Raw genomic sequence first — 15,187 nt, forward strand, 5'->3', positions numbered from 1 at the left:
CACAGGCAAAGTGTGTCTATGCCTCTCCAAAAAAAGCGAAAAACAAGGCAATGATCGATTATTCCGGATAATACTGGGCTAATTAATTATGGACCACACAGAACACGCTCTCTGCGCAAAAACCGGGGCTACTAAACCGAGAATCGTTTTTTCCCCGTATCGCATGAGAAACGATGCACGAAATAAAACGGGCGACGGTTGACTGAGCGATGAGACATTTGATAGACAGCGTTACAGCGGACCGGTCGGTGCTGCTGACAGCAGTTCTGCCCAGTTTTGCCATGGAAACAAATTGATATGGGTGTTTTCGTCAAATTCACTCAGCTTGCTACACACATAAACGCTTCCAGATAATCGGAGCAGCAGCACTACAACTTTGGTAACAATGCACGCTCCCTCGCGCTGTCAATGTTGCTGCTATAATCGAGGATTTGCAGAGCATCGAGCACTTCTCGTTTGCCCGATCAGATACGCGTATCTATTAGCTGCTCAACTTACCGATCAGCTTCAAGTACGTATTGATGAAATCAAGATAGTGCTTCGGTGTGACAAAGTTCTTTCGTCGTAATTTCATCAGATATTGCAGGTTGTAGCCCTTCAGCGACTGATGAACGTGAACGATGTGGGCAATGATTGGTTCTCGATAGTTTTCCGGAATCTGCAACATAACACGGACCGGCCCGAACACACCGGGAGTGCAAGTTAGAAGAGTTCTGCAGGGTGTTTAGCTTAGCTTACCTTGGGATGATCGGCGAGAAATACCTTCGCCACGGCAAACAACGCTTGCTGCGGCCATGGAAACACCCAATCAATCGTAGTGCTGCCCACCAGGCCGGGGAAATTACGGCACCGATTGCGTAGTGCGTCGCCCTCGGGCGACATACAGAGCACCACGTGCAGATTGCGTACGGCACGATCGAGGAAGAACGACCAAACACCGTCCCTGCCGGAAGTGGAAACCGTGCGCCGAACGGCCGAACCGGGAGCGCGAAGCAAGAATGAAAGATGCGATAAATGGATTTAAAATGGCGTGCCGGAAAAGCATCAGGAAATCAGCGCAAACACAACACAGGCACCGGGCGGAGCGCAGCAGTAGCTACAGGCTGCTTGCTTTTTAGCACGAAGCCAATAAACCACGCGCCAGCAGCTGTGAAAAGTTCGGGCAGCGTAATAAATACAGCGTCTCAACCTACTTGCTCGGCGCGTAGCCATTTTCCTGCGCTGCACCGCGGCACTGACCAATTATCTGATCCTTTTCGTCGTCGGTAAACATTGCTGGCACCATTCCAGTGGTTAAAATATTATTTATGAACTCCAGAAATCCTTCTTCCGCAATCTATGTTCCGGCGCAGGGGGGGAAAATGAATTAAAGCAAAACAAAAAACAGGAAAACAAACATTTTAAATTGAAAACACGCCGGACTCACAACCGCCACGGAGTTAGAAACTTACTTGTGCGGCTTTAAAGATGAAGCATGTCTTGGTGTTTTTCACTCCGACCTGCAGAAAGAGCGTTTTTAAATCCTCCCGAAAGGATGCCTCGTTGTAGCCGCGACTGAGCACAATTTCGAAAATCTCGCAACCGGCCGCAAAAGCTGCCAGCCGGGTAATGCTCTGCTTGCCCGATCCACCGATGCCGACCAGCATTACGTGACCGCTGCGGAAGACCAACGACGTGTTAGCGCATTTAGGCTGTGAGCTAAAATTAATTTCACCAACACGCTTACCGATGCATCCGCAACGTACGATGCACGCGCGTCAGATGCTCGAGGCAATCCTCAAACAGCACCAGATTCATTTTACCGCGCTGCTCGTTGTACTCCATCAATATTTCCTGAAACAGGAAGTATATGGCTTCATAATCGAGCAAATCCTCGTAGTACCGCTCCTCGGCGGGATTGACAGCGTTGCGGTAATCGCCAAACAGGAGCGGATCTCGCAGCGCGTACTGCGCGGTCGACAGCTCCACGACGGCACTTTTAATTCTCGATTCGAGCCGGCCCTGCTGGGTCGGTTCCACCTGCACCGTGTGCCGGAAGCTACGCGGAATCGGAAATTGTTCCATTATTTGCTCGCTAATTTGTTGCTCCATGAACTGTTGATCCTGCTCGTTTATCAACCGATCGCAGATAACGCGCGCAAACTCGTTCCGCCACACGCGGACGAGATGGCGCGTTTCTTTCACGAAGCCGGGATGGATCTGTAGCAGCCCGGCAAAGATGCGGGACAAATCCTTCATGTTGAATATGTAGTGGAACTTGGAAGGCGTTGGAGGTAGCTTCGTAACGAGCGTTTTAAACAGCGCCAGCGTCATCTCTATCAGTTTGTTCGCGTTCGTGCCAAGCTCCGGAGCGAACGGTTGCAGATGGCCCTTCAGGATGGACATGTAAATGTGGTGCAGCGTTTCATCGTTGGGGAAGATAATGTTCATCACGGAAAACATGGATATGAAGCGAGAGTCCACCTCGTTGCGACCACCTCCGGCCCGACCCATCGCGGCGATAAATGCTGGAAAGGATGGGGTCAGTCAGTCAGTACGTAATCGACGCGTTATTGAAAGGTGTTCGCCACACTTACACATGTCTTTGAACTTCTTCCAACTCAAATCCTTGGTTCGATCGAACATTCCCTCCTTTTCCAGCAGCAGCTTGAGCAGAGCGATTGGTTGCTGTGTGCCGTAGCTGTCCACCTGTGGCATATTCATGTCGTCGATAAAGGTGACCAGCTTCTTTCCTACCGGTGGTCCAAAAATGTCCTTTGTTCGTTTTTCCACCGCTGCTTCAATCGTTTTCTGGACGTCCATCGAAGATGTACGCGAGGAAAAGTTGATATTTAGCACAACGAACGAGTCCCGATTAAGATGTCGTAGGAAGTGGGATATGACTGCTGTCTTGGACGTTCCAGGATCGCCCACTAGAACAACCGGCCGACGAACCTGGAATATTCGAAGAGGCATTAAAGAAGAACATTATTATTTTCGAATTTCGTGTTCAAAACAATTTCCTTTACCCGGTTCATTAGATCCAGTATTTTCTCTATCTTCATGGTGTCCATCGTAGGCACCAGTATGTCACTGAAGTTCAGCGTCACATCATGCTCGTAGCTGGGGATGACCCATTCCCACGCAAGCCACTGCTTCCGTTCGATGTCAAAGAAATAGTCAAACAGCGTCGGTTTTGATGTGGGTAATTGCCCCGTCGTGGCAGGACTGTCCCGCGTATCTTCCGCCGCAATCATTTCAAGGTTTCGCTTCACAAACCCATCAAAACGCAGGCGAGACTCCTCGAGCAAAGAAGCGCCGAGCGAAAGATACACACACTGCACGAAACCACACTCGACCACATCCTCCTCGTGCAGACAAGCGGAGGTTTTCATCGGAAACAGAGCGTCATAAAATTGGCACAGCTGTACCACCATGTTGAGATTCGTCTGGTGAATGACCAGCTCCAGCGGATCTTCCTGATTATTTCCGTCGACACCCTCCAGAATGTAATCGATCGCAATCGGGACAAGGGCGGTGAACGTTTTTTGCAACATTTCCTGCTCCTCAAGGTAGCGCGTTTTAAGCCACCGTTCCCAGTAGCACACGTAGCCAAGGTTTTTCGGATCGAGGTACACCATGCCGGCGCGCGAAACTGTCGCGGGCGAAGCGTAAGCTAGATCGCCAACTTCAAACAGCAGCGCACAGTAACTATTTAGCCGAATGCGCTCCCCGTTCGCCAGCGTCAGCAGTTTGTTGTCATCCATGACGGAGTTCATGTTTTCGATCCAGAGCGCATCGACGTCTCCGTCGAAGCAAACGTACCGACGTTCCTGGAACGATAAAGGCGTGCAGGAGGCCTCTCTCATTAGCCAGGATCATTGGGAAGAAAAGGGCAGCTATCGACCCCTGCTATGGTCCGATGTGGCTGATAAAAGGGAACATGGATCAATATCGTACGCGAACGATACTTACATCGCGGTCAGTGGGTTTATTCATCTCTCGGAATATGTTGGAGAACAATCCATCGACCCAGTCGCGGGTATTGGGGTCGAGAAATCCGTACAGCTCTATGACCGAGCAAGCCTGCAACAGTCACAAAAAGGGATATTGAAAATGATGAGCACGGCCGGTAAAAAAGGGGATTCTTTCTGATGATTGAAATTTTCTGAGGACCATTCGGGCATAAAAGGTATCATATATTCAGTCAACATTTAGAGCATTTGAACGAAGCTGCAGAAAAAAAAACAAAATTGCCAGAATTTGAAACGAATCCATCTCATCCAATCTACCAACTCATTTTTAGGAAAGAAAAAAAAAAGAAGCCTACAGCCCGTTGGCCACTATTGCCTATATCATTTGCGATTGCTTACTCTCTTCGCATCAAGTGGCTGTTCTGAAGAGAAAGGCATCGATTTTACGGGATGAGCATACCCGTCATCATCTCAGATGCCTAGCAGGATGGTTTTTACTCTGCATGGGTTTGGATGAATAAGGACCCCTTCCGTCCGTTAATTTATACGTGAGTTCGGGTTGGCACTACTGTAAGCATCAGCATCACGCTGCCGCTGCTGGCCGTGTGAAGCCTTCGCTCGCCCAGTTTCAAAATTGGATTGACTGTGGAAGTGCATCGAAATGGATCCAATCGCACAAAGAGCCTATCTTTGCGTACCCGATTGCAAGATAACGATTATTTGCATCATCGTTCGAGAGTACGGCGGTCCGGTTCGGGAATGCATTTTTGTCTGACCGGTAGCATGCATATGTTTGGAACGGTCATGGACGCCTTGCAAAGATTCGCCATTAGTTGATATTGGCATGCTCAAGTTCTTTGAAAATATACCGGTGAAGTTGTAGTGTGAGATGTATACTTTTCATAGGTTAGAAACCCTCAGGAAAGGGTCAAAAACATTCGTGGCTAGCGAAGTTCTGGTGTGCTTTTGATCTAACTATTTCACCAACGTCGATCGGTAGGAGATACAAAAAATACAATTCGGCAGCAGCTTTTAGAATTGATGAACATTTTCGATATTGGATTTAGGTTGTAAGGAAAATAATAAATGTAATGTGTTTGAATGTAGCTTACCTTCGGGTTAAGCACGGTGCATTTCGTTGGCAGACCCATATTGGTTAGTGCTTTTTTCAAAGTGTTGATCACAACGGTTTTCCCACCGCCGGTCGGACCGACCACCATCGTCGAATGGCGAGTCATCATCGTTTCATACAGCTGCTGAACCTTGTCCATCTGAAGTGAGTGTTAAAATCAGGGCAGGAAACAACCTCGAGAGCATGAATACAGGAGAAGAACTTAGAAAAGCCTACCTGTTTCTGAATTATGACGTATCCATCGGCCACAATAACTTCTCTTACGGCTTCGTTAAAGTCCGGATAGCCTACACGCGGATAATCGACTCCAGGAAACAAATCCTATCAGGCCATCAATAATGTTGTAAGTGTAGTTAAGAGACACCTAATTACCACCAACACACTCACCTTGATAAGACCCATAAACAACGGCACATCGTCAAACACAAACTTGGGAAAGTTCATATCGAACAGCGTCCTCATCAACGTGGCAGCTTCCGAAATTTCCGGAGGTTTGCGCTTGTTCACACCGGCCATTCGCAGCACCGCATTCAGCGACCGCAGGCCCCAATCGTAGTGGTACTGCTTGGACAACTGTTCACGGGCCATTTTGTACAGGACGGTCATCTTTTTCGCCAACACCTTGGCCGTTATGAAACCATCCGAAAACAGTGAAATCATGCAGATCAGCTCCAGATCGGGCATAATGCAGGTGACGGGACGGAACAGGGCTTTAACCGATTCCGGTAGCTCCGTACGTCCTGCATAGCCCGGGTTCATTGTAATAAAGATGCCGACCTTAGGATCCAGATTGATTTCATTGCCTTCAAACTGGAATGTATGGGGAAGCATTAGCTCTCGATGGGCTTCAAAGAAAACGGGCGAAATGATTGGATGACTTACCATGAATGTTTTTACCCGTGAAACGAGTGCCGTTTTGATGGTTTGCAATTGCGTTGAAATTACGCTCAACACTGATATGTCTATACGATTAAACTCATCAAAACAGCCCCATGCCCCACACTGAGTGAGACCTAGAAATGGTTAATGAATACATTTCAAAATTAATTATTAGACTTCATGACGAATAATTTACAATATAATCTGATATCTCCATTGCAATAATATTCACAAGCAGGATTAACAGATGATATTCAGGTTACAGATTTTCTGATAAAACTGTAGGAAGTTCTACGGAAGGATTTCCTACGGATATTTTAAATAACTATACAGCGAGCGAGTTCCGAAAATTCCAACGAAACGGGAACAGAAGTCCACCTCATCTGACACAATTGAAACAAATAGAATTGCAAATCGTGCGAACTCTCGAGCCCCATCCCGCAGCTAAACAGCGCCTGGTGAGCCGACCGCACTCGTTTGTTTAATGTGTATCGAAAAAGTCCGCTCTTACCACCCAACCTCCAAAACTAGAATTCTGACTTCAGATTCCAACCCAACCTCCCCAAAGCTGCGGTTGGCACGAAATTGAATCACCATTTCGATGCACGCACGCACCAACACACACACGCGCACGGACGCTTTATTTGTAGTGCAATTTGTGTTTTATAAAACGCAAAGCCGATTACCGATTGGTGTTATGTGTTTCGGTGCGTCTTTTTAGGTCGCGACGCGAGCTTAAGTACCAAAAAGGCAACCCCGGAATGTGTCCCCACCATACTCCATCGACTGAATGCAAACAGGTCCGCCACGGATGGGCCGGGTTTCTGCGAAAAAAGGTGTAAAGCCTCGTACACATATACACAGGCAGACGGCAGCGCGCGTTCTGGTGCTGCGGTTGAAGTTATGCAAAGGTTTTAAAACATTGTGCTGCCACTGCTCCATTTCGTTGGTGGTGATGTTGGTGTGGCCAGCCACCAGCACAATCAGCCACCAGCATCAGGATGAATTGCAAACCCCGGACACACTCGCGCTCGCTTCCCGGTCGGGGTTTTGACCGTGTGGTGCGGATGGATTAAACCGCTTGTACTGATAGCTGGTGTCCGGGATGGGGCGGAGGTTGCCAACCAGGAAATACATGCCCGGTCGAAATTACAGGTTGCCAGCCGGCGCTGAATGCGGCACACGTTATCAGATCAGCAGATATTTAGTTTGCAGATTACTGTTAAACCGTAAAATTGAGAAATAAATTTTCCGATTCAATTTGATTATTTTAATGAGGTAAAGTTATACGAAGCCTTTCGCGTGCTACTACGACCACCAGGGTGCTCTTTTTTGCTGGCTCCATTACTTTCGACAGGAAATTTGTAACAAATTTTAAATCGAGCCAGAGGCAAATACATCATGTACAACAATTAATTTTGTGTTAACATTCCCACGCTACAGCGTTGGCAACAAATCGGTAAAACTTCTACGGCACAGCTTCCCGCTGGCAATGAGAATAACGAGCATAAGATTGAGGCGTCAGCTGAAACTATTCTACATACCTGACAGCACCGTTCCGACGGCTCGAAAGTCCATGCCCTCGCCGCAATTCGTTACAACACAAAGCAGTGCGAGCGCTTTGGCTAAATCCTTCGTCGTTTCGGTCTTACCCGTACCGGCAGGACCTGTGAGCGCCGTGTTGGCGGTTCATGGGCGGAAGAAGCGTACGAACCGTTCGGTTAGTTACAAAGGAATGCTTAGATAAACATGTGAACAAACGTCCGTTTTCCGATAAGAGACAAATGCTGCTGGGACTGAAATGCCCGGGAATGCCGGGTCTTACGGAAAAGCACAAGCGCGTTTCGGTACAGGGAACAAGGCTTTCGTTGCCCTGTTGAGATTAGCAAAACCGTTGTCTGTTTTGCTACAATTTTGGGCCAAATTTGTGTGCCGGCTTCGAGTGCCACAACATCCATCGGGAGAGGGGGGTAGCCGCATAATGGATGCAAAATCTAAATGAATGTTGTCAACGGGTACCAGCCCGGCATCCCGAGAGCGCGCGCGCCCACCGCGTCATTCCTGCAGCAAATGTCTTATCTTTCGGTACGCCGGGACCAGACCCCGATCCGTCTGGTATCGATTATCACTTACCAGCTGGTGCACCGCCCAAATTCATCGTCAACGCTTGTGTGATTGTTAAATATATCCTATCAGTCAATGGCGTAATAACGAGCCGTCCATTTAATCCCATATACTCGTAACCGTAATCGAATTTTCCTATCAAATCATCGTCGTCGTCGTCGTCAGCGTCACCGTCATTGGGGTTGTCGTCATCGGCATCGAACGGATGCGAAGGATACGAAGTTTTCAAGAGATTTTCCCATGTACACCATATGGCAATGATGTTCGACAGTGATTCGACGGCCCGGTCCGGTCCAATTTATGCCGGCGATCGGAGATTTGAGACCACCAACGGTGACGGTTACCGCCGGAGCACAAAACAAGACGAATGTTTCATGCCATCCGTGCCGGTCATCCATCCATCCATCCGGTGCGGTACGTCCAGCACGAAGAGATCCGGCCAATGGAGAGCAATCAGAGAACGAAATGTAATTAGTACAGGATTTGAAGTAGCTTCCGACATCCGAAAACGTACGGGCCGGGAGCGTTTGAGAATGATTGAACCAGACGTATGGGAATTGGGAGGGCGAAAGAGACGGTTTCAAAAAATGCCTTAACCGGAAACTGTAATCAGAAATCTGACAAATGTACCCGATTTGAAAACGGATTCTAGGACAGGATTTTTAAGGTAGTGAGTTCATTCCATAAACGTAGCTTTGCATTTTTGTTTGAGTTATATTAGACACTTGTAACTACTTCTTCTTTGGCCTAACCACCTCTTAGGTCATGCCTGCCCTTTCTGGCCTAGTGGACTTATTGACACCAAGAAGTTGGAAAGTCCTCACTACGGGGGAACGGTCCGGATCGGATTTGAACCCCAGTCCTGCCATGTGCGTCGTTTTCGCCTCTACCACCGTGCCTCCCCATCTAAGTACTCTATACTCTGAATAGGGACAGTTCACCCTAGAGTTAAGACATTTGGTCACTTGTTGAGAAATTTAGAGCTATGTCCCAGGAAACCAAATTCTCTTACCTGTACATTGTAGTACAAACAGATTATCCATTTCTCTTATCCAATAAAATCTGTCAATAAAAATCCGAGTATATTATACTGCAAAATCATCGACACACCCGAATCATTCATCTTACCTCAGTTGACTTTCCCAACCAAACTCGTGCGCGTCCAGTATACTATCCCGGACAAACCCTTCAATAATGTCCCGCGCGTGGACGTCGATGGTGGCGATGGTTTTAAACTTAAGTCGATCGTTGGGTGTCAGATTAGCGCGCACTAACGAGAGAAAACGATCCTATTAGTGACCCAAATACATTCCAAAACTTTCTGGGCCGATAATTTATCGTCCAGGTTAATGGCTCCGAAAGCCGTGCGCCCAATCACGACCCATACCTTTCAGTACGAGCTCATCGAGTTGGCGGTTCTGTTCCTGCAGATATTCCTTCATCGCACGCTTGTTACCGTGCCGTACCTTGGCAAAAACCTCCTCCACCTCGGCCGTCCACCAGACCTGATTCGCAGCGAGACACACCATTCCCTGGTACAGCATAATCCAGTCGGGCCTAGAATGAAGATGAAATTCGCAACCCAACCCGGTAATGGAAAGAAACGTGCGTGGAATATCACACATTTGGGCTACCAAAAATTTTACACTAACCGTGCGAGTTCGCGATCCTTTCCGTAATGGTAGATTGCTTTCTTCGTTATAAATCGATTGGTCCGACGCATTTCCTTCAACACCTCGTTCATCCAGTTCTCCACCCGGTCCTTCACCGGCACTGTTGCACCGTGGAAACAAATGGAAATCAATAAAGGGACAATGTTGTAACATTTTCTCCCACCCCCTCCCATGTGGTTGTGTCTTGTGAAAAGCCGCAAAAGTCTTTCCGTCGCAACCCGGCTGTCGGCACGCAAACCGCCCAACAGCCACCACATTTCACAAAGGCCCATTCACGGGAGGACGGACGAACGATTGATACATTTTGTGTCATAAAATAAACTTCCAGGCACATGACACAGAACGTGAGGTAATAAAATGAAAAATTGTGAAATATTTTCCCCCCCCAGCGCATCATGGTCGTGTCGTCACGTGTCTACCCTCTGGCAGCCCGACGTTCGGAGCAGTTCGCTCAATTTGCCTCCGCGTCCACCACGCTGGACAGGAAAACGGCGATAGCGATGATATACATACCCTGGTTCTCGAATTCCATCACCTCGCCCTCGCTGGAAATCATGGCCGTTACAGTCGGTGTGTCAAATCGATCTTTAGCAAATCGTAAAGATTTTATGTTATCGAACATCTGCAAGTGAGAAAATGTGTGTGCGTCAATGCGCCGAGAGTAATTGGAAGTTTGGCGGTAACAGCTTGCCAAGTGGCAGTAAAACTTTGGGACCCGTGCTATACTGCTGCTCCGATGACCGGTGCTTCCGGTGTGTATGTGTGTGGGTGTGTCACGCTGGTTTAACACGGCAGGTGCTTCCGGAAACGGTAAACAGTATTTAGCACGGAGCTTCGTGGGGAACGGAAATAAACTTCACCTTTATGATGTGCTCCTGTACGCACGTGGGCTCACTGTCGCCCAGTATTGATAGCAGCTCGTCCGTCGATATAAAGTAGAATCTGTCGGGTGAGGTGTGAGTGAGAAAATGATAAAATATTTAGTGCGAAAGGTGGATGTGGCATTGGAGACTTCCAGACACGGATTACCTGGGAAATGCTCGCCGCTTCTGTTCCAGATAGTCGTTCAAAGATTTCTGACAACCGTCGAGTGCGAATCCGAGCCGTATGAAATCGTTCAATCTCCCCGGTACAAGACAAACATCGACGACCAACGGATTGGCGGTGCTATTCTTCATGATCTGTTATTGTTTCAGGCCAGCCAGTAGAACAAACATAATTACGTTGAACTACACTTGTATTGACCGGAGTATCAATAGCAATCCACATACCTCACGAAATTCCTCGTCGATGGTGTTGAAATTTTTCGCTTCCTCCGGCAGTTGGCTGCTGATATCACCGTCAATAAATATGCCTTCCAAGTATAACCACTTCCGCTGCACGCTAACCCATTCGTCGATGATTTCCGATATGAGTGTTAAATGTTTTTCCCACCGTTGAACCGTGGGCATGAAGGGACCGATAAATCTATAGGGAGAAGTAACATTTGTGATACATGTCTCACGATGCATTCCAAGTGGCGAGTTGACTTACTGAGACGCTGCCATGGACTGTAGATTCATCGAGTTTTCCTCTAGCACTTGCATAATTTCGTCCGTTGCACCAAGAATGTGTCTGTGAGAAAAAAGTTGAACCGAATTTTATGGCACAGCTCCACGACTCCTTCAGCTCGATAAATCACACACGTACCCTCGCATACGGCCTCCCTTTTCGTAGCGTATCATGTTGAAGCACATTCGCTGCCAGATATGAGCGATTTCCTGAACGCTGCGTTCGATTGCCAGCTCTTTGATTGCGTTGTTAATTATTTCTTCTGCAATATCCTTTTAACGGAAACACATTTCCCAAAAACAGAAGAAGAATACAAGGTGTTATTATGTGCCCCAAGCTCGTAAAAGCCACCCAGCGCAGTAGGGTATTCTATGTTTCAAGAATAACAATTAGTGTGGTGACAGCTTGTTAATTATTTATGTTTTCACACTGATCCACAAGGACCCTATCTCCATTAATCAGACACGGAAAGCAGCCCGCAGAACGCAAGCCCACCGTTGGAAAAATTAATGATAAACCTACTTGATACTTATGCAGCTCCATCGCAAACATGTTCTCGAGCGTGAATCGATCCGGTGACATGTCGAAATGTTGACCAGTTTTTTCCATTAGCTTCATCCAGTGACGCTCCCGCAGCGCTTCGTCCTTCAGGCTCAGCATCAACGGGATGGAGGATTTGAATTGCTTCATTTTCGTGTCCAACGCTTGACCAACCGGCGCTTGTCGTATCTGGGACCGTTAGAAACAGAAAACATTGTTAGATGAGGCGAGAAGTGGTCCCAGCGCTCTCCTGCTTCAGTTTTAAAAGGACTCACATTTTTTGGCAACATTCGAAACTCCTTCATGAAATTGTCGAGTCCTTCCAACAGTGCCTGAGGGTTGAGATTGGCCCACAGCGTGTGAGACCACTTCTCTCGGGCCACTTTTTGCTGGACGTACAGCTTGTAGACCTACAAAGATATGATGGAAAGCACAAAGAAACCATTTAACCCTCACTTAGTCTTTCTTCCTATTAAACATACACATTTAATTAGAACAAATTGAACTTTCACACTAAACTCTTCCGGCAACGAGACAAGTACCGCCCGGCGAACGAAACGCACTTACCACTTGTATTTCTTCGTATTCAAGCTTGCATTGCAAAAAATCACTGTAATCCGTTAATGGAATATCAAACAGTTTTTCAGCATTTTCTGCAAACGAATGAGAATTATTTAAAAAAAAAAGTAGCATTCCACAGAAACCTCCCCAACTTCGTAGGAATGGAAAGCGATGACAACGGACCGCAAATGAATGTCGAAGCCCCGGTACAATAAAAGCAAAGCAAACTGACCTAGCTCGATACGCTGGCGATCCATTAGGTCGATTTCTTTGCCGTACGAATCCATCAACTCGACGCCCTTATCCAGATCTAAGCCAACAGTTCCCGGGCCTTCCGTTCTGAATTTTGTTATAAATTTTGCCAGCTAAAAATGGGAGGAAAATGGAAAATCTTTTACAAACCCATTCCATGAGGACCAAGCACAGTTACCGGCGTATTGGCTGTACCTCTTCGCTGAACGTGTGTATTTCTTTTTGTGTGATTTCGGCAAACTTTGCCTTTGTCGGTTGCAGTTTTCCCGACCGCAGCAGGGCCGAGTGGTAAATTTTCTTCCACCGTTTCTCCAAATGGTATGCCATAATCATGTCACCGAGCGGGAACTGTAAGATGTGGTCGAGGACAAAATTGTGATATTGGTTCAGTGAGTTAGCTGTCGCCGATCATGCTCACCTTGATGCGGTGTTCTTCGAGGATGTTGTATATCTCCTGTATTTCGTGTATTTTCAGCTCGACCGTCAGCGTAGTCGATTGAATGGTTTGAATGGTTTGCATGACCGTCTTGAAATGTGACAGTTCTTTAACATGCTTATCCAAATCCGTTCTCAGTGTCTGCAATTTCGAGATGTAACACGCATTAAACAACATAATCAAGACGGGGCCCAATATGTCCGCACTTACCACCATGTGTTCGTGCAGCTCTATCATCTGTTGACGCGTTCTTTCGGCAAGGATGTTTCCCAGCGTGTTACGCCACTCCACCGCATGGTCGACTATTCCCCGTATCAGCGGCTTGAGGTTCACGCGAATGCTCTTAATATCGTGGAAAGGTTTGTGACGCTCGAGCTCATTAACGATCTGGGTGTAGTAGATGAATTTTTCATCCAGCTGTGCCAGTGAAACGTTCTGATTGAGAAACTTTTCACATACACTCATCTTTTCGTACATCCACAGGTTGCGATACTTTTGCCAGCTTTGGAAAAGGAAGAAAAACGCGGGAAGTTCAATTTGATGATGATACATGATTTCCCAATTTTCCCAAAAGAAGCTACCTTTTCAAATACGTCAACACTTCGGTAACAAGGTTTTGAACGCTTTGCTGCAGAGTTATCACTAATTCGCAAACTCGTGGGATCTATTTGAAGAAGAGAAGCATTAGCAAAGATTATGGTTCGGATCATTCGGTGAGTTATTTCTGTAACGCCGGTCGTACCTGAACAACGTCTTCGAAGAAGGTAAAGTAAAACTCCTTCTCTTCGCACTTTGTCACGGGACACGGTAGACAAGTTTCGGCAGTCCATCGTTTAAAATTCTTCAATCTTCAAACGTACAAAGAGGAGACAACGTTGGTTCAAGCATTGATTAAAATAAATCGCAAAAACATCTCACCGGAGCAAAAAATCTTTCACCGAGCTGATCATGATGCTGTAGGCGTCCGTGGACGATGGCCGCATCAGAATTTCCGGCACCGTCAGAACTGCATCCACTTCGAACAACGGTTGATTGTGCAGAAGATGGTTCATGAACTTTTCCAAGTTTTTCGCTGCAAATCTAATGGAAACAAATGCACACGGACAAAAGAAAAACCCGGCAAAAACGAAAGAGGGAAAGCCGTTTATATTGCTGCCAGGGCGGTATCGTGTATCAAAGGTGGCCTCGTACCTGGTGAAGCAGCCGAACACTTGTTTCTCCCAGTGATTGTAGTAGTATTTCATTTCCGCACACTCGCCCGTAAACGTACCGAGCACTAAGCTTTCCAATTTAATCAGAATCGGCCCTATTGAATCGTACAGCTGCAGCAACTTGATCGTTTTCGCATTGCGATCCTTCTCCAGTGCGTCGAAGTAATCCCGGCACGGCTTAACACTGTCGTCCGTCTCCTTGATGGACACCTTCTTCGGCCGCTTTTGTCGCTTCTCCTGCTCGCCAGCCTCGTCCGCCCGGGTGGACGTAATGGCCGGCACCATCGCCGCACCGTCCGTCGGCGTGACACTTTCGTGGCGCGAATCTTGCTGGTGGTGATGCTGCTGCTGCTGCTGCTGCCGATGGGACGACGAGTGGTGATGCGGATGATGGTGTTCCTTTTGTTGGGTCGGTGCTTTCAGCACAACTTCCGACGCCATTACTCGGGGCTCCTTTGTTTTGTCGCCATCCAGCTCGAACATCGCGAACGATTCCAGCCGCTCGATACGCACCTTTATGTCATTGCTGATGTAACCAATTTGCGATACGAGTGACGATAAGCTCTTCATTAACTACGGGCGCAGGGTTTGGAAAAAAAATGTTCCCCATCCAACAGAGAGTATATAATTAAAACGCTACAGTAAGTAAAATTACGCATTTCCCCTATCGGTCGGTGCGCTCTTACCGTTTGACATTTTTCCGCGTACGCTCCAATATTAAAGGATTGCCAGGTGAATCGACCAAGCCCGGCCTGGATGATTGTTTCCACTTCATACAAATGACTGCGCAAGAAATGAACCTGCAACGGAAGGTAAAACAAACGTTTGCTTATCTTTCCCAATACTGTTTTCAATCTTTAAAGCATTCTGCCCCA

The 15,187-nt window shown here is 47.3% G+C and overlaps 1 protein-coding gene across 1 annotated transcript in view; it reads right to left on the reverse strand.

The window, feature by feature from the left end:
* Positions 1-15,187, reverse strand: part of LOC118505140 (dynein heavy chain 10, axonemal) — a 37,516-nt gene that overhangs the window by 10,006 nt on the left and 12,323 nt on the right. Inside the window, exons 20-55 of the mRNA XM_036040492.1 lie at positions 14,999-15,112; positions 14,293-14,885; positions 14,020-14,181; positions 13,844-13,949; positions 13,683-13,765; positions 13,312-13,603; positions 13,084-13,242; positions 12,861-13,013; positions 12,646-12,778; positions 12,420-12,505; positions 12,128-12,262; positions 11,835-12,041; positions 11,451-11,584; positions 11,295-11,375; positions 11,033-11,228; positions 10,791-10,942; positions 10,622-10,703; positions 10,275-10,383; positions 9,741-9,861; positions 9,476-9,645; positions 9,217-9,358; positions 9,101-9,150; positions 8,098-8,223; positions 7,509-7,631; positions 5,968-6,098; positions 5,473-5,895; positions 5,302-5,406; positions 5,066-5,224; positions 3,955-4,065; positions 3,009-3,812; positions 2,577-2,934; positions 1,727-2,507; positions 1,452-1,656; positions 1,194-1,336; positions 739-943; positions 499-658 (exon numbers count right to left, since the gene is read on the reverse strand). Of these exons, the coding sequence (XP_035896385.1) occupies positions 499-658; positions 739-943; positions 1,194-1,336; positions 1,452-1,656; positions 1,727-2,507; positions 2,577-2,934; positions 3,009-3,812; positions 3,955-4,065; positions 5,066-5,224; positions 5,302-5,406; positions 5,473-5,895; positions 5,968-6,098; positions 7,509-7,631; positions 8,098-8,223; positions 9,101-9,150; positions 9,217-9,358; positions 9,476-9,645; positions 9,741-9,861; positions 10,275-10,383; positions 10,622-10,703; positions 10,791-10,942; positions 11,033-11,228; positions 11,295-11,375; positions 11,451-11,584; positions 11,835-12,041; positions 12,128-12,262; positions 12,420-12,505; positions 12,646-12,778; positions 12,861-13,013; positions 13,084-13,242; positions 13,312-13,603; positions 13,683-13,765; positions 13,844-13,949; positions 14,020-14,181; positions 14,293-14,885; positions 14,999-15,112 (7,294 nt within the window). The remainder of the gene's footprint in view (positions 1-498; positions 659-738; positions 944-1,193; positions 1,337-1,451; positions 1,657-1,726; positions 2,508-2,576; positions 2,935-3,008; positions 3,813-3,954; positions 4,066-5,065; positions 5,225-5,301; positions 5,407-5,472; positions 5,896-5,967; positions 6,099-7,508; positions 7,632-8,097; positions 8,224-9,100; positions 9,151-9,216; positions 9,359-9,475; positions 9,646-9,740; positions 9,862-10,274; positions 10,384-10,621; positions 10,704-10,790; positions 10,943-11,032; positions 11,229-11,294; positions 11,376-11,450; positions 11,585-11,834; positions 12,042-12,127; positions 12,263-12,419; positions 12,506-12,645; positions 12,779-12,860; positions 13,014-13,083; positions 13,243-13,311; positions 13,604-13,682; positions 13,766-13,843; positions 13,950-14,019; positions 14,182-14,292; positions 14,886-14,998; positions 15,113-15,187) is intronic.

The sequence above is a fragment of the Anopheles stephensi genome, chromosome 2 (assembly GCF_013141755.1).
Source record: "Anopheles stephensi strain Indian chromosome 2, UCI_ANSTEP_V1.0, whole genome shotgun sequence".
Lineage (NCBI taxonomy): Eukaryota > Metazoa > Arthropoda > Insecta > Diptera > Culicidae > Anopheles > Anopheles stephensi.